This window comes from Diadema antillarum, unplaced genomic scaffold (genome assembly GCF_040938485.1).
Source record: "Diadema antillarum isolate AM-2024a unplaced genomic scaffold, OU_Dant_1.0 seq00000561_RagTag, whole genome shotgun sequence".
NCBI classification, from domain to species: domain Eukaryota; kingdom Metazoa; phylum Echinodermata; class Echinoidea; order Diadematoida; family Diadematidae; genus Diadema; species Diadema antillarum.
In genome coordinates, this window is record NW_027271500.1 from 603,817 (window position 1) to 622,727 (window position 18,911).

At 38.5% G+C, this 18,911-nt stretch overlaps 1 protein-coding gene across 1 annotated transcript; it reads left to right on the plus strand.

Annotated features, from left to right (window-relative positions):
* Nucleotides 1-1,604: 1,604 nt before the first annotated feature.
* Nucleotides 1,605-9,262, plus strand: LOC139734969 (protein CREG1-like). Its single transcript, XM_071645746.1, has 5 exons — nt 1,605-1,740; nt 4,084-4,259; nt 5,208-5,276; nt 6,201-6,477; nt 8,224-9,262. The coding sequence occupies exons 2-5, from the start codon at nt 4,149-4,151 to the stop codon at nt 8,424-8,426; spliced, it is 660 nt and encodes a 219-aa protein (XP_071501847.1). The 5' UTR covers nt 1,605-1,740; nt 4,084-4,148; the 3' UTR covers nt 8,427-9,262.
* Nucleotides 9,263-18,911: the final 9,649 nt, after the last annotated feature.

Here is an 18,911-nt window from a genome sequence, read left to right on the forward strand (position 1 = left end):
CTTGAATTGGACTGCGGCTTCTGAACATAGGCCTATATATATATATATATATATATATATATATATATATGCCTTGTATTATAACATTTTTTTTTAAACAAGCCAAGGAACGGAACACCACACATGTAGAACAAATAAAGTAAATCTTTAACGTATTATAGATGTCATTTAACCAAAAAGGACAACACAAGGTGAAATATATAAAGACGGAAAAGAAACCCCGAGCAAGGGACCCGAATAGGAAAAGTAGAAAGAAGAGAGGAGACTTGGATGATAAAAGAATGAACGATGAGATACAGTGTTCAGGAGTTGGGAGCTAACAAAAGCGTAATTCGAGTGGTATTGCGAAAAGAACGTAATAGGCGTAAAGAGCTATATCATTCATTTTTCTGTTTACTTTCTTATTCTGAATTAAAAGTGACTTTTCAATTCTATAAGCCTACGAACATTTTGTACTCATGTATTCGGAATATGTGAACATGTAATCGCACTCCCTTTTGCAATATAAATATAGTGTTCGGGTATAGTATCCAGGTGTGGATTCAAGAATTCCGTAAAGGGGAGACGCCTTTACAAAATTAATAGGGGGCGCACGCACCCACCCCCCAGAGCGGGTTGATAACCCGCTCTGCCACCCCCCAGAGCGGGTTGTTATCAACCCGCTCTGCCACCCCCCCCCCTCCATTTTTTTTCTTTTTATTTCTTGTTTTTTTATCAAAAAATAAGGGAGCGCGCCCCCCGTGCGCCCCCTCTGGATCCGCCACTGACATCTTTAATTGACTTATTTGAAAAAAAATACATGTAGGCCTAAATAACATCGAAAATTGCACAAAACAAGGTCGATAAAAATAAGTGAAGCGCTGGATCTGGATCTCTTAAATTTTATTCTGAAAAGCTCAGGTTATCACTCAGAACGTGACTGTGAATGGAGTGCCGCTTAGTTCAAATGCAAATGCTTTTGTAGAGCTGTTCTGAAAGCATTATTTTGTGCTTATTATTGATGAAAGTTCTTCGGGCAAATTGTTCCACTCCTTAGTCTTGCCATTTGGGGAGAAATATGATAATAGATGAGGTTGAGAGTTCGATCGTGGAATCACCAGTTGTTTGTGTTTACAGCTCCTAGTTCTTATCCGGTTATTTACAAAAGAGTTCTGGGAACTCAAAAAAGTATTAATATCTAAATCGACATGGTCATGACTGATTTTGTGGAACATTGAATTGTCTTCTGTGCTGGAGGAGGGGTAGCTGTAAAAAGAGTTGTTTTGTTTGTTTGTGGGCTTTTTTCCCCTTCTGCTTTGAGAAAACGGGTGTCGCGTGAGACAGCCGACACGGATGTTGTACATATTTCTAATGTAATTATAATTAGTGAAAGTTTCCGGATCTTACTAGATACACCTTTTGCGCTCCTCTCCATAGTTTAGTGATCACATGAGTTGATGACACCTATGAAGCGCATGACCACGCCGCACGCGCGCCGGCGCCATCTCAAACGTACAAAGATCCTACCATCTATATGCATGTGTATCATCATATTCCACCATTCGTACCGTGCTATATGCAGTGAGTGTGACAAAAACAAAACTATGCGTATGCTGCCGCGACGACACTGTATGTCGTCTCTCGTGAATTGACCGTAAGCACTCGTCGATCGCAGTCGGAACTTGGCTAGATATCTACGAGCTTCTTATCATTGTCCATCAAGTGGAGGTTCAGAAAACGTCCTTTTCTGTCTTTTGATCGGTAAGCTAATATTGGATTTGAGCGCGGGCATTAATGAGGTACACATATGGCTTGTTACATTGTCATCATTCATGGCCATTGACAAAAGGGTGTGACAGTTTAGCATGAACCTCGTGTTTTCCTCGAGTCAAGTCGCGCTAGCCTCCATCGCTCGACAGCGATTGCTAGGTGAACGCCCACCCCGTGCGTTTAGGCGTGGGGGCCGCTAACCCTCTGGACATGTTCTTAGTAGAAGTCTACGGGCGACCGACTGTCCTCATTACGCAATAGTCCGAGAAGGCTTTGTGTGCATATTTATGTGTGTGTCTTCGTTCGGGGAGAGATCTACCTGGAAATCAAGTCTTTTTCTTGTCGTGACGTCAGTATTTGTGTTGCATTGGTCTAGATTCTACATTTACATAGCGTGAAAAATCTATTCTGTTGCCTAATTGATGTTAGTTTACTAACTCATACAGTTGCTGAACAGAACAGGCTTTGTTGATGTCTAAATGATGAGAAGCACCGTAGACTAGGTCTAGAAGTAGAACTAAATCAGTAACAGTTAAATGTTAGATAGAAGTAACGTTAGAAGTTGGGGTTCTGGACCAATGACAATGTGGATCTAATCTCATGGCCTCATGCCCTGCCAGGAGGTTTGTGGTTATGTATAGGTCTAGACTCTATTGAATAGTCTGTTACCATTGATGGACCTTGGTCCATGCTCTAACTTACGTTATAACTGTTACCTGTTTATTGTTATCAATGGGTCTAACTAGAATTCTAGTCAGTCTGTTGCAGTCAGATTTTCTTTTTAATAGTTTCAAGATGGTCACAACATGTGGTTGAAATATGTCGGGGGAGTTGATTTGTGCATAACGTGTGGTGTGGGTAATGTAGAATATGCAGAGTGCAAAATCCTTATAAACTTGGGACCAAGGTCTGGCTTTGCTCTTAGAATCTACTGCCCCCCCCCCCCCCACAAACAAACAAACAAAAAATAATAACTAGAAAAGCACTCTGAAAACGCAGACCTCTGCCAAGCAGCTAATTCCCACCCATCATACACATGTGCTGAAAAATCGTCCAATTTCCCATGATAGTTCAATCCTTTGTTTCCATCATCATTTACAACTTGCAGCTGCATGGCACTTCCCACGAGATGAGCACGCGTAGAGCGCATATGCAAACCTCAAATACGCGCAGCTTGACCTCTTAACCTGTTAAGTCCATTGACCCTATCTGCTAAAAGATGAAAAAATCCTTTAAAAATCCATAAAAATTTCTTGATGGCTACCAAACTTTAATGATCTGTCATCGACTTTTCCTGCAAGTTTCATTCAAATGTATTCCCAACTTTTTGAGTTATTTTACAAACAGATAAACCCATGCTGATGGTTAAGCACTTAACCTCCTCCTTCTTTGGCGGAGGTAATAATAAACAAATAAAAAGAAAAAACAGCTCTAGGGTTCTAGAAGATCTCTGTTGTTATCCTAGTCTTATTTTGGAACATTTACAATTGTAACTTCAGTGTTAGTGAATGAGCTGTAATCCAAAGGTGAAATCTTTATTTAAAACATGCACCAGATTTCCAAGTTGTTTTAATATGACACATTTCACTCATTATTAAGTTTCTGCTGTTCAGCATGTCATTTCGATTTTGGCATGGCACTTAGACCGTCATGCATATTTTGCTGCAAAATGGTAAAACTCCCTCTTGGACCATCCTAAGTTAGTTTTCTGTATTATGAAAACAACAAGAGCTCAATCTTCCTGCACAGGAGAATGTAGCTGCAGAATTTCAGCAAAAGAAATTTATGACTTTATGTAGCTGATTTACATTGTATATTGATATTGCCTGTGCCTGAATTACAGACATTAAACACTCTACTCTGATCCCTAAGTGTCCTTGATGTTGCGTACTGTAAAGGTGGAAATTTTCTTGGAGTTGAAATTTTTGTGCAGTTTGTGCATCCACAAGCTAGTGCAAGAATAAAAAGCATGGGGATATTTTTGCATACCATATGTTCCAGTAATTGATGTCTTTGTTCCATGGAATTAAAAACATGCGAAACTCTTCTTACCCGGCCAAGCACGAAAAATTAGTCGCGTGAAAATATCCACTTTTACAGTACTTATCCTTGAACGGCATACGCAGTGTGCATGGAATCTTCTTCAATCGTACCCATGACAGCGTACTGATGAAACTATGTTATATGTAGGGCTTATCAAAATGCTTGGATTACTCCTTAAAATGAATTGGTGAACTCGGTTTTGGTATCTAAGTATGGGTGGAATTGAAAACAGGTGGGGATGAAACATAAATGCTTGGTGTAACCATGAATGCGTATCCTTCTCTTCTGCAGGTGAATTGAGCATCTCTAGATCTGATTGTTTTGAAGCCAGGCATACAAGAACAAACGTCACAGCCATGGATGCTCGCTGGGTTCTCGCTGTTATTGTGCTTTGGAGTTGTTCATTGTCCATTGCTTCCGGGATGGAAACGCAAAGGGATAATGCCATTGAGCTTGTCGACCTTGAGGTGAGTGACGGCCTGTTGTTGCTGATTTGTATAGATTATGAATAAAGTGTCTCATGAAAGAAAAGTTAACTGTGGAGAAAAAGGGGAAGAGGCCTTGATCGGTTTGGTGGAACATATACATTGTGTGATGTGTAAATGTGTGGATAATAAACTAGACTTACAGAGCCCCTATAAAGTTTGAGAAAGGAAAAGAAAATAAAATAGTTATTTACACCTCTTATATTCAAATGATGCAGTAGTTAAAAGGATAAAACACTGGTCACTTCACATTTGATACGTGCAGAATTATTAAAGTGCTTTGTAAAAATCAGTGGTTTTTGTTGTCTCAATACTTAGTTCATGATAAGAAGAGTAACAGTGACCAAAAATTTGGCTGTACTTCAATCAGTTGATATGTAACATAAATTCAACAGTCTTTGAAGGCAAAATGACATCTGAATTCAAAGACAGGTGCATACACACACAATGCTATTCTCAACAAATGATTGTCTGTGATAATAATTTCAAATGTTTGGTGAATTTATTTGATACTGCAGCTTGGGCGCTGAGGTGGCGCAGTCGGTAGGGCATCTGCCTTGCAGTCAAGGGGCCAGGGTGCCAGTTGCATGAGTCTAGTCAAGCAATGTTGTATTTAACCACAGTAGGAGTCAAGATGCTGTCCCTCGTATAGGACATTAAATGCAGGTCCCATGTGGGAATAATTGATAACTCATGCACATAAAAAATGGCACTTTACTCCATACAAAGAGCAGGTCGCAAACTCGTTGAAATGGTCAACCTGACACAGGCACAATGGAAAAAAAGCGGATGAACGATGCCCACTGTTGTGGTTCACCTCAAGTGACTTGAAGTCAGCAAACGTATCAGTTTGGCATATTGTGCCATGGGAAAGTGAAGAGAAAGAAGATTTGCTACAGCTTGAATTTCTCTCCCAATTTTACTATGCAGCCTTCTGTAGAGTCAACACGTCCTCCGTACTATGACAAGGCCAAGAGGGCAAGATACATGGTTCACAAGGTACGTATTATGCTGAATGGAGAAGGAAACCCAAATGTATGTGTGAATCGAGTGAATGCAGCAATATTAGTAGAACACATCAGGGAGCTTTGAGGAAGATCAAAGAATCTGTTCAGAAGTTATAGATTTTCAAAGTTTTGGTGCAGCCATCACTAGATGAGAGCACTACAATACTTTGTGTTGTCTCTTTATGGAAAATGATGTGAAGAATTTATAAAGGAATTTCAACATACATTGTATTTTCACTTTTCTAGCACAATTAAAGTGCACTTGACTAACCTCTTTGAGGAAGCAGGGGGAATAATACTGCCCTTAAGATATGTCAGTAGCAAGTAGATAGAATGTGTACTTTTCATAAAAATGAAATTTTAGGGAATTCTCATTTTATATTCCTGTTAAATCAGTCACTTATGGTAAGTTCAAAAGGAAATGATTAAAAATGTAATTGGCTTACATATTTTGCTTGTGTAGGTGCAGATCTAAAATCTCAAGCTAGGTGTTTATAAAGGCCACCGCACACTACACGATTAGACTGGTCTTAAAGTCTTAAGCCAAGCTGGATCTTAAGACCGGTCGTACGACCAGACACCGCACACTATACGACCCGACTGTAAAGCGCGCGCACTGTGTGCGCTTGCCTTTTACTGCATTGTGAATGGCTGGAAGCTCCCGACCGGTCATAGAAATTCAACATGTCAGATCTCTACGACTGGCGCCAAGACCCAGTCGTACGACTAGAAAATGGCAAGACTGTGACGTCACACTTCTAGTCTTAAGGTCTTAAGACCGGTGAATCGGGGCAAAATCGTGTAGTGTGCGGCGGGCTTTAGTCGCTTGATACGTTTGGAAGCGAATTGATTTCCTCCATTTTTGTATAATTTGAATTAATCGGAAATGGGGCTTTCCCTTGTTGCCAATTTGCAGGCCAACTGGGGGGTCATTGCTACCGTGTCCACCAAGCCGGAGATGCTGGGCAGGCCGTTTCCCGCCCCAAATTCGCTCGCTGACGGCCCCGTGGGCAACGGGTCAGGCACGCCCTACTTCTACCTGGCCATGATCGACAGCACCATGCACGACGTCGCGAAGAACCCCAATGTCTCCGTCACCCTCAGCGAGGCAGAGTTCAGCAACATAGCGGACTGCGCGGTCACGTCAAAATCTGATCCGGAGAACCCCCTCTGTGCACGTCTGGTTCTGCTAGGTTAGTGCCATGACCTACTCATCTTCTTTATTCATAGATCTGTTGCTTTCATTGTTGTACTGTCCAACCTCTCCTATCCGGACATGTCGGGACCGGCGCTCATCCGCATAAGGGATTTGGCCAGATATAGGAGACTCAATGTTTAATACACGCAGCTGCCTACCCAATGGTAGCTACACATGTACACTGTACATTTACATGTAACCTACTCAAGGTATAGCGTACACTGAAATTCTTTCTTTGCTATCAGTGCTAAATTATAGCCGTTTTTTTTAAATTACCAAAATGAAATAAGTCTGTTAGAAACAATATGTAATTCACGTGAGTTTGTGTAGGAAATTTATTTGAATTGGAAATCCCCCTTTTCCCAGTAATTATTTGATTAAAAAGAAGAAAAAAATAAAGCCAAGATCGCATCCGCATGATAGGGAGATCTGGATAAAGGGAGGCCAGATAGGAAAGGTTGGACTGTACTTTCTTTACTGATCATCCCACAACGGAGATGTCGTAAAAACTGACTGTTTGCTTCCCTTGGAGGATGTGGCAGCAGAAATTATCGCCTTTCCATCACGAAATTGGCAACTCTGACTTTCACAACACACCTCATATTGGAGAACGGTTTGATTGAACTTGTTTCACTTGTGACATCTCCACAAGATCAGAAAGAAATTTACAAAAATTTGCTTGTCTTACAAAGAAACAGGAACCTAAATCATCTAATTTGTGTTGCCAATTTAAGTGATTGCAAAAGACTAAGCAAAAAAAAAGGCTTTTTAAAATTCTGCAACCAGAACAACTAATGTATGATCAACAAATTGCCCCAATCATTTAATTTTCCTTATCATTCCTCATGAAAGACTAACAGTGAATGGTTAAAAAGAAAAGAGAAAAAAAAGCTACCAAGCCTCAGAAAAGTGATTTCTTAGAATCCAGTGGGTTGATTAAAGAGCAGTTACACACCATGCCACACTAGTATGACCATGGCAGTTTTCAGGGAAATGAGCATTATCTATGAGATAACGTAACAAGTCGTGGCATCGTGCGAGGCTGCATGAATGTGTCAGACTGTATATGTCATTATGTATCTGTGTTTCTCTATGTTTTCCACCCAAATCATTTCAGTTTCCCTTTCGAAGCAATTTTGATGTGAAAGTTGATAAGTGATGAGATTAGTTAGATTGTGCTGTGTTGGGGATCCAACACTCACTGTTGTACTTTCTCTTGCTGATCAGCACATTCTAAATATGCCCTGAAGCCAACTGTTATTTGTTGAGGTGGAACTCCACATTGTTTTCGAGTTGGCTTTCCGTTGCTGTCAGTATATCCAGGGCTTGACATTAGCAGTCACCCATGGCCAGTAAAAATAGGTGTCGGGCAGCCAAATTTATCTTTTGGTGGCCCAATTGGGCATCTAAGATTCAAAATGGATTGTTACTTTTGCTTTTATGTCAGGCCATTACATATCTTTTTTAGGCAACTGAAATTTCAGATTTAAAGATTTAGTGGCTTGAACAAGCCACCAGACAAAAGAAAAGTTAGTGTTGAGCCGTGGGCCCCGTTTTATGAAGAGTTATAATTGATTACATGGTTGATTCTATCACAAGGCTATGGCAGCCTGTGTGGTAAGGAAATTTAAAATAGATTATATCTTTTGATAAAACGGGGCTCTGGTATATCAGAAAACTTTGATTTGTATCAACATTTTGATGCACTTTTGGCTTTTCTGTTTGTTACATGACACTCCAGGCAAATTCGTCGAAGTCACAGACTCCGCCGAAATGGCGTTCGCCAAAAATGCGCTGTTCTCTCGCCACCCCCTCATGCCGTCGTGGCCGAGCAGCCACGACTTCCGCATCATCAAGCTGGACATCGACGTCCTCTGGATCATCGACTTCTACGGCGGGGGGACGTTCATATCGGTCCAGGACTACTACAATGCCAATCCCTAGGCATGATGACTTGAGAAGAGATTTTTTTTTTTTTGTGCCATTCTTTGCATTCCAGATGGCAGACCTCTTGGATGCAGTCAGAGGGGAAGTTAAAAAGAAATTTACCCTGCATGGCAGTGCTTTTGCTTGCATTTTTGATATCTTAAATTATTAAGTGCTTAAAAGTATAACATGAATGCCCGTATCTTGTTCAGCCAAATCATTGCAAACGTCGCAGAAATTTGATGGAAATTCCCCGTAGAAAGTCTTATCATGGAGCCGATGACAAAAATTGCAATATGTGGGTCACCGGTTACTCGGGATGATTGAAAATTACTCAGAATGTACTTTCCCAGCGCTTTTATTATGAGGGCTGGTGTAATAGTTTTTCAAATCACAGGATTATCACGTCAATATGATAATGTTTTAGCGTATTCACATATGGCTTAAATGTAATTATGCAGAAGTAAGTACAATCAACCTTGAGACAAATAGTTGTAACAGTCTGAATTCACACAAATTTTCAGGTTGATCTCAACTGCACAATTATTCAGTTGATTACTGCTGTGAAAGCATGATTTCATGGTTTGGCGATCAAGTGGATTTATGCAATTTTCAATACAATACATGTACCTATTCCATTTCATTTCATGCATTTTTTTCCCACTAATTCTTGCCGTTATTATTCTTTTTTTTTCATCTGTAAAAAGGGGGTTTGTATCCATAGCTAGATCATCTTACACAGTTAAATCAAGAAAAAAAAAAGGCTAGGTATGTTGTAGTAGTTATATAATCTCTTAGATTCTTTACCCAGAGTTCGATTGAGGGGGAAAAAAAAAGGTTCTGAGGGTGTTTCATAAAGCTGTTCGTAAAGTTACGAGTGACTTACGAGCGACTGGTGATCAGGTCTTGTGAATTATGGAAATTCTTATAAGTATACCACATCAGAACTGATCACCAGTCGCTCCTAAGTTGTTCATAACTTTACGAACAGCTTTATGAAACAGGGCCAAGGTATGTAGCTAGATAATCTCATAGACACAGAGATAGATCAAGAAAAAAAAGGCTAGGTATATAGCTAGATAATTTCATTTACACAGAAGAGATTTTTAAAAGGGCTAGATAGATAGATAGACCATTTCAAAGACATGGAGTGTCATCAGGAGAGTGAGCTTGTAAGAATGTGTGATGTGTGAGTATGTGTGTGTGTGATTTTTAAAGGGAAAGGTCTTTCTTATACTCTTTCCTACGTTTTCAATGATCAATGCAAAAAAAAAAATAGTGAATGCAACCATTGATATTATTGATAGTAATTTATTGTGCTGTTACAATGGATGTGCTTTTGTTCTCTGGTGTTTTCTTTTTCTTTTTATTGTTGCTATGAGTGCCTTGACAAACTTTTTACTCTGGCATGGCCAATTGCAGCTTTGCTCACTCTCACAGAGACTTTAGCAACTGTAATTATGCTGTAAATAGCACTTGTTGCAATAATGCATTACTCACAACTTTTTCCTTTCTTTTTCAACCCTACCTAGGAGTTGTAATATGCTCAATGTGGAGCATCATATGTACAAATTCACTACACTCAAGTCGCATCTGTAGCAATTGATCGGCAAGTATTGACCGATTCTGTGATGCGCTATGTGTATTTTTGGCATGGGCGCAGCCATAGTGGGTGTATCAGCAGACCCCCCCCCCCCCTCCGCACTCCCCCACCCCTCTCCCTACATTAGCACGTGCGCAAAATGAAAAACTGCTTTAGCCAATGGGCGTCTCGTACTGAGTGCGCGAATGCTTGCTTAGCGCGCGAACCTTTGTTACAAGTGCGTGATAAACATGTTGCCCCGGGGTGGGGGAGAGCAGGGGGGGGTCGGCTGATACACCCACTATGGCTGCGCCCAGTGCCGTAAAATGTCTGCTGCCCTCAACGAACCCGAATCAGTCAATACAGTATGTATTACTAGTACCCATCCTGGCTCTGTGCCCATCAACTGATAATTTCTAATGCAAGGCTGTGCCATGCCATCACAACTAAACTTCTCTTGGCAGCAAATCAAACAGCGCGGAATTAAATGGTTTAAGCCGTGTAATGTGGCATGCTCGTGAAAACAAGAAAGACGACCTTTTATCAGTCTCTCCACAAGCGAGGACAGATGAAATTCTGTACTGACAGGACTGAACAGTAGATCTCTTATCTCTCGTGACTAGATATCAAAGATCAAGTACATCTTTCCTGTTTGTTGACCGTCCCTAACCAACTGACAAGGTCATCAAGATTGTTTTCAGGTGAAAGAGGGTTTTTGTTCATGTGATTTTGTTCTCTTCCAAAGAATTGTGTGCTCATAGTGCTTTTAAAGTTTGACCGGTGGTCATTATGAAATAAGTGTAGGCCTACATTTTTGTTTGTTTGTTTGTTTGTTTGTTTTTTGAAAGGAGAGGACATGAAATAGGGGTTCATCATCAGAAGTATATCCTCATCTTTTGTTGTTTAGTTGTTTTACTTTATTTCAAGATAATGAATCATTGTTGTCTCAGGAAAGATCTTCAATGATATTCACATGTTTATTCAAGTAGTTGCACTTTACCCAGCAATTATTTCTCCAGATATCAGTGAAAACAGAGATTTCTTCGTCAATTTTACTTTAAATTGCTCACTTGATTAAAAAAAAAAAAAAAATGGTTAGGAAAAAGGGGAGTTAAAGTGTTAATTATTTTTAGATGCTCTTTGATTTATTCTTTTTTTCTTTTTTGGTGCTGTTATTTTACTGTCTTCCATGGTGAAAAGTAGTCAGTCTCATTTTCTTAGGTTTTGTAAGATTTAATGTGGTTTTCTTTTTTCCATGACATTACCTGCAAGGCAGAGAATTGATTGGCGTTTGTACTGTAGACAAGTTTTCAGCAATCGCCTGCTGGGTAGTTTTTTGAAGCGGACAAGAATTGTGTGTTATTGTCCTGTTGGCTATCATACGGTTTGATCTGGAGAAATGAACATGAGAAGTGAGCAAAAGTATTGAGTCAAAAAGTCATTTTTGGTGCCATCCCTTCAGCTAAGATTGGTCACCAGTACAGTGCAATGTAGTAGGAAGGATAAGAATGAAGATGTGATTATTTGAGTGAAATGATAGCAGTGAAGCTAAAGGTCAGGGTCGGAGGTTACGGTATATTGATTCAGCGTCAGCTGAGTTAGGACAATGTGTATACTTGGGAAATGATACTCATTATTTGACCTTTGCAAATTGAGTCTTATTGCTGTTGATGAAATAGTCATGTACATCAGTGTGTTCTTGGCTGTGTTTTTATATGAGCCAAGCTATAATGAAATCTGACATGATATATCTAATTAATTATGTGATGTGAGATGGACTCAGAATACTTGCTACATACCCTTCATCTCAGCAACTAGGTGTATTTAATTTTAATTATCTGTTGATATGTATGCAGAGGATTGCAGAGTAGTCATTGTCATGCTGTCTGTTGTTAATATTGTCTGTTGTCATTGTAATTCATTTTTTATTTTGTGTATACAATGAAGAAACATTTCTGATTCTGAAATTTGTCGCAAAGTGTGATATGGTACTATACACCATCAGTCTGACATAAGCTGAAAACTTGAATAAAGAATTATTGCTCTGTGGAAAAGTAGACTGCGCTCTGTTCAGGTGGTCACTTTGTGTGAAGTTAGAGGTGTGAACGTATGAATGTGGCTTGGTAGTGTTACAAAGCTCTCTCTTTGTTTCGTGTTTGTGTGGTGTAGACATGTACTTCATGTATAAATGTGTTTGATATACACTGTATCATATTTGCCAGAGAAAGTAGTGCAAATTGTTCTCATTAGTGCATCATTGATAGACAATTCATTGTACAGTATTGACATCATTTCCTGGTTTACATATTGTTTGTTTTGTTTTTTTTTTTCTTTTGTGTTGTGATTTAATGTTTTGAAGATACATATAAATCACAGACATAATACATTTTTCTGATCAGATAGAGTGACAGTCACTTTATGCTGATTGACTTTTCTCCAGATTATCGCAAAGTTCAGTTATCTTTAACTTCTTATTCCCTTCGACTTACAAAATGAGACATAAATGTGAAAATGGACAATGTTTTCGATACAAATATTATTATTTGTCAAGTGGTCATGAGATCACAAAAAGAAAGAATATTACAAATTCATGCAGGCAGAGATTGAAATCGTATACTGTAGTAGAAGCATCAATAAATAGCGACCAAAACCCGTTGATATAAATTCTCTCACAAGAGAAAGTGAAATAATAGTCACAATTTTTAGAATGTTTTATTTCTCTGGTTTTGATATGAAGAATGAAACATTACATCCAGTAGAAAAGCAGTGGGGAATTTCACTGTGTGTGCTTGCAGCACATGCAAGGATATGGGAGTGGAGTAATAGCATACTTACGTTTGTTTTTCCCTGGTTTGTCACGGAGATCCTGCTGGCTCAAAGCCAAATCCTTATACGCAGAATTTAAGAAAAAAGTACACCAAGAGTTCAGTCTACATCTTACGACAGAATTCCCTTCGTAAGATGTTGCCTGTGTGTGTGTGTGTGTGTGTGTGTGTGTGTGTGTGTGTGTGTGTGTGTGTGTGTGTGTGTGTGTGTGTGTGTGTGTGTGTGTGTGTGTGTGTGTGTGTGTGTGTGTGTGTGGCGGAAGTTTTCTAGCCAAGGGATTTCTTTTTATTTTCATTTCATTTCATTTTATTTACTACATAAACACATAACTATAGAAGTGAGAATATGGTCATCATCAAGTAATAAACTATTTTATTAAAGACATCGATGGTCATGGCCTTTAGAAAAAACAGAGAAAAAGCAAAATACACACACACACACACACAAAAAAAACAAAACAAAAAACTAATATGTAATCATAAAGTAGTAAGTAGGCCTTTTCTTCACTTCCACACTAGCTTTGCAATATATTGTGTTTCTATTGGGCCTATGTGTTTTGTCGTGTCATGTTGTGAATCTACGTGTGTATACACTTTATTGTAATGTAATCAGGGTTTGAGTGATAGAAGATAACATTCATTATACATGTATTGACAAAACAGGCTAAATCTATACATGAAGAGCTTGTTCGCAGAAACTGATATGTCCATTTTTGAAGATTTTGAAGTACGGTCACTGTCATAAAGTACCAAATAATACCTTTTAAATGATATATTGGTTACTACATATAAAGGTACATTTTTGAAGTTATGGTCAAAAGAAGCAAAAATGTTCTTATTATTCTCCTTATTTTTCTTGACCTTTAATCGCAAATATCTCCATTTGGCAAATATGGACTTATCGATTTTTGCGAACAAACTCTTCACATGTACCTTGTATCTATTCATGTCTATTGCATTCAAATTGTAATTCTATTGTGGCATACTGCAACAAGAATAATGCGGTGCCCTGCACATTATATAAACACATCGTTAATTTGTTTATATTGATTTTAATGAATATACATTTAGCATGATCAGGAGTCTTCTAATCATTCCTTGCATACTTTATGTAGGTGTCATAAAACTGGCATAATGGTATTTGCATGAACAAGTCATCTTCTAATGCAGTTGTCATTTACAGCGTCAATCCACATCACTTGATGTTGAAGAGTTTTATCAATTAAATCGGTCATGAAATAAAAGAAAGTTATTGAATTTGAAAATGTCGAATTCACTGAGTTACCACGAGGAAGCGATTAAATGAACGCCACGCAAGAGATTCATGATCATGTAGAAAAATTATGATTGGACATGAGGAAAAAAAAAAACAGAACTCGAAAATAATTCCGTGTGGAAAAAAAAAATCATCTTTCAGATTGTGTTGCTACAAAGCAAGAGAGGGCGCGATTCGAGAATTGGCAGCGTTCACTTTATCTTACGCGATGTCTACGTTTACGGCTGATCATAAAATGTTCGTTATTCCGAAGGTTCGTTAATCCGAAAGTGAAGTGAGATTCGTTTTTCCGAAACACACAAACTCCGAATACATTGTACCTATACTGTATAAGCATAGAGATTTGTTAATCCGAAACTGAAATGGCCATTGGGGTTCGTTAATCCCAACATTTTGTGGCGTTATTCCGAAGGTTCGTGAATTCGAAGTAAGGTTCGTTAATCCAAAAATGAAAAAAAAAAAGTGCGCACCAACGAATCTCATTTCGTTTTCGGATTAGCGAACCTCGGAACTGCGAGCCTTCGGAATAACAAAACTTCGGTATATACTGAACCTTCGGAAAGAACTAGTGGCGTATCTAGGGGAAACGGCGCCCGGGGCAAGCGCGAAAATTGCGCCCCTAATTTCTGAAAAAGTGTTCAACCCCAACCCCATCCCGGTAGGGACTTTAAACAAAGTCTACATGATATGCTTTTTTCAAGCACTTAAAAGGGGTCTTTTGAGGGTGATTTAAATGTAGCGAATTTTGATAAATTTTGGCGAGCGAGCGCAGCGAGCGAACCGAAAATTTTTGTATTTCAGCTTACAAAACATGGAATTCTTGCCATTTTTTGCTTATCAAATCTTACAATTCTAATCAAGATATAGTGACGGCCTTATAGATAACGATTTATACCAACAAACTGAGGACTTGAAAAAAATACTCTAAATTAGTGCGCGCGAGTGAGCCGAAATTCGTATATTTCTGCGTCATCATCACGTTTTGTTCTTATCTCTCTTTATATATATACAATTGTATATAGATATAAATTTCGGCGAGCGAGCGTAGCGAGCGAGCCGAAAATTTTTGTAGTTCAGCTTACAAAACATGGAATTCTTGTCATTTTTTGCTTATTAAATCTTACAATTCTAATCAAGATATAGTGACGGCCTTAAAGATAGCGATTTATACCAACAAACTGAGGACTTGAAAAAAATACTCTAAATTAGTGCGCGCGAGTGAGCCGAAATTTGTATATTTCTGCGTCATCATCACCTTTTGTTCTTATCTCTCTTTTACGTATGTGTATATATATATATATATATATATATATATATATATATATATATATATATAAATTTTGGCGAGCAAGCGCAGCGAGCGAGCCGAAAATTTTTGTATTTCAGCTTACAAAACATGGAATTTTTTGTCATTTTTTGCTTATTAAATCTTACAATTCTAATCAAGATATAGTGACGACCTTATAGATAACGATTTATACCAACAAACTGAAGCCGAAATTTGTATATTTCCGCGTCATCATTGCGTTTTGTTCTTATCTTGTTTGATTTGGGAGTTTTTTGCGCCCCCCCCCCCCCCCGTATGTTCGAAACCGTTGGCGCCTTTTGATCCAATTGGCGATCGCTTCAGAACAAAAGAAATTGCAGCCGCTGCTCAGTGAAACATTTTGCCTGCTAAATATTAAATGACATGTGTGAACACAATAGACATTGTCATTTTGTCCGCGTCATCATCAAGTTTTGTTCTTACCTTCTTTTTTACATATATTTGGCGAGCGAGGGCAGCGAGCGCGCCGAAAATTTTTGTATTTCAGCTTACGGAACATGGAATTCTTGTGTGAACACAATAAACATTGTCATTTTGTCCGCGTCATCATCATGTTTTGTTTTTATCTTGTTTGATTTGGTTTTCTGCCCCCCCCCCCACTATTCTCCCTCCCCCCCCCCCCCTTCCGGGCGAGTTTTTTTTTTTTTTCTTCTTCTTCTTCTTCTTTCTTTTCTTCTTCTTCTTCTTCGTTTTTTTTTTCTTCTTTTCTTCGCTTTTTTTTCGTTTTTTGCGCCCCCAAGGAGTGGCGCCCGGGGCACGTGCCCCCCTTGCCCCCCCCCCCCCCCCTAGATACGCCGCTGGAAAGAACTGCAACTGGGGGCCGAATGTAATCCTAAACCAAGATCTATGAAGACAAAGGACCAAGGTGGGGGTCTAACGCAAATGGAAAGTGAGTTAAAGAAGTTAGTAATCAACCCATTTTAGGACAGGTTACTGTTAGAGAAGGCCGGTAGCGAGATACTAATAAAATGCTTATGAAATATGTGAAAGAATATGCCCATAGCATTTGTATACTAGAGTAAAGTGTAGTCTCGAATAGAATTGAATATAACACTGTAACACAACATCTTAAAGGTCAAACGACAGATGTCAAAATTAGATAAAGTAGATATACATGTACTGTAAATGAAGTGAAACAATAGAATGAAATGGAGTATATTAGAGTAGAATGCCAAAGTTTTGTTTTCTTCTGTACATGATTTATGATGCATGCAATTTAGCCTGCCTCGAATCATTTAAAGTATAGTAATAGTGAATAAGTGTGGATACTAATAGGTCTATTGGGAGCAAATGTTTTAGAGTTCATTCTAGTCTATAGCGATGCTGAACAATAATCTTGTATCAGTAACTTTCTTTGGAATTAGAGTGTTTCCTCCTTTTTGTGGGAGTAGAAACGGCAATTCCATCAGTGATCAAACTAAAATGTCAAAGTAATGCGGTTACCAGGCCTTCTTGTACTATGGAAGAATCAATGTACAGGAGGCAAAGTGCCATTATATACCCCGTTATATAGTTCGATGACCTATAATTCTCCGAAGTTATACGTTCATTACAGCGGTACTTAAGAGGCCTACAAACAATACTAGTGTCAGCATAAAGTAGTCCTTACACGTGTAAAGGATCTCCCCTTTTCATCTTTCTGGTGCTAGTACAAAATAATAACACTGAATACATAATTATACACACTGCATAATGTAAACAATGTTGAAGTGCACATGGATCGTATCCCCCAAATTTTCATCACTCCAGATATTTTACGATGTATAAAAAGAACGAGAATAATAGTTATGATAATGAAAACTGTCCAGAATCAAGACTGGCGCGCCACAGGGACTGAAATTCTACCTTTCGAAAGTAAAGTGTGGTTAAGTAATACACCATTAGACACTTTTTTGAACGCGAAGTTTTGCTTGGTGTATAGACTCGTCCAGAGACGTTTCTTTTTACATGTTATACCTCACATAAAAATCCCTTCCGATTCGATAATTATCTAAAAACTTCAGTCTCATTTATCTCCTCCAGAGGAAGGTTCAAGCATGGAGATGGAGCTATTATATCTCCATGTTTCAAGGGCGCTCATGAAACTGGATTCTATCAATAAAGGATATACATTATGAACCACGTCATTTGCACGTGTTTTCATCTAGGGTGAATGTGTCCTGGACTTTGATTATTTTCACGTGTATACGTTCAGCTGTTCCATTTATCCTTTTCCATTTTTGTTTCTTATCGAATTTAAGATGTTGCCATCAAGTCTTCCCTTGATATATATTTATACATTTTATTAACCTAAGTTTATGTCATATTCTTGATGGCAGGCTAATCTATGCTGGATGTCGCATTCATATCCGCTCTCTAAGGAGCAGTTACCAAGGGGATGGTTGAGCGAGAGAGTTCAAAGCGTTCGAAATCCGGGGGCTCATTAAATCACTGCTTGCATACCGATGTCACATCCCATCTTAATGATACTGTGAATTGATGTTGTTGTTTTGATATGTTTTGTCTCGTTTTTCTTATGTGGGTAATATTGCCACACTATATAGTTATCGCCACTCAAACGGTGTTGAAGCCGAGTTAAGCGAGCTAAGCCAAGCGTGCCTTGCATCATACTTTACAGGGATTTGCTTCTCTTTGGTGACAATTCATTGAATTCCAATTCAATTCAGTTCAGTTCAATTTAATTCAATTCAACTCAACTCAATTCAACTCAACTCAATTCGATTAAATTCAATTCAATTCATTTCAATTCAAAATTTATTTCATTTTTCTACAGAACACTAATTAACAGTTTAAGCATGTGAATGAGATAACGATACACTGGCATCAATGGCAATTGTTATCCTTTTCAAACATTAGATATTATGCTTGCCATAACAGTAAAAGGTAAGTTTGAAATAAAATGTTGAGCAAAAAATTAATGGACCCACTTGAAGGTGGTGCATGATGTGATATGTGGGCCCTCAAAGAGAATCCAAATAAACGGGCGATGAACAATCTAACATTGTACAGATATAGCCCAAGCTATAGAAGATAAATTCAGGACTGGGAGTGAAACAACACATTAACAGGTTTGGTTTTGGTTTGGTTAGGTTAATGGTTCCATGCTCCACATACAAGTAAATCAGTGCATCTACCAAGAATTGACTGAGCAGTCATAGGGCATATAGATTCCCAGAAGCCATTGTAAAATGAGTTCGTACGTAAAATTTACTGATGTAGTAATAGCAAATGATAAGCTGGAAAGTGCAAACTTGCAAGAGTGTAACAAAAATGTGACATGTGACCAAAACCATGAGACATTAATATAATACATCAGTATAATACATGTGACATTGGTATAAAAACATGTGGCATTGGTATAAAAACGTGTGACATTAATGTAAAAACATGTGACATAAACAGTATCAAACATTATACAAAGACATGACTGGCTAAATTCCATCTCGCGTGATTACACTCTGCACTTTCTGATCTCATGCATACCTTTAAAAAG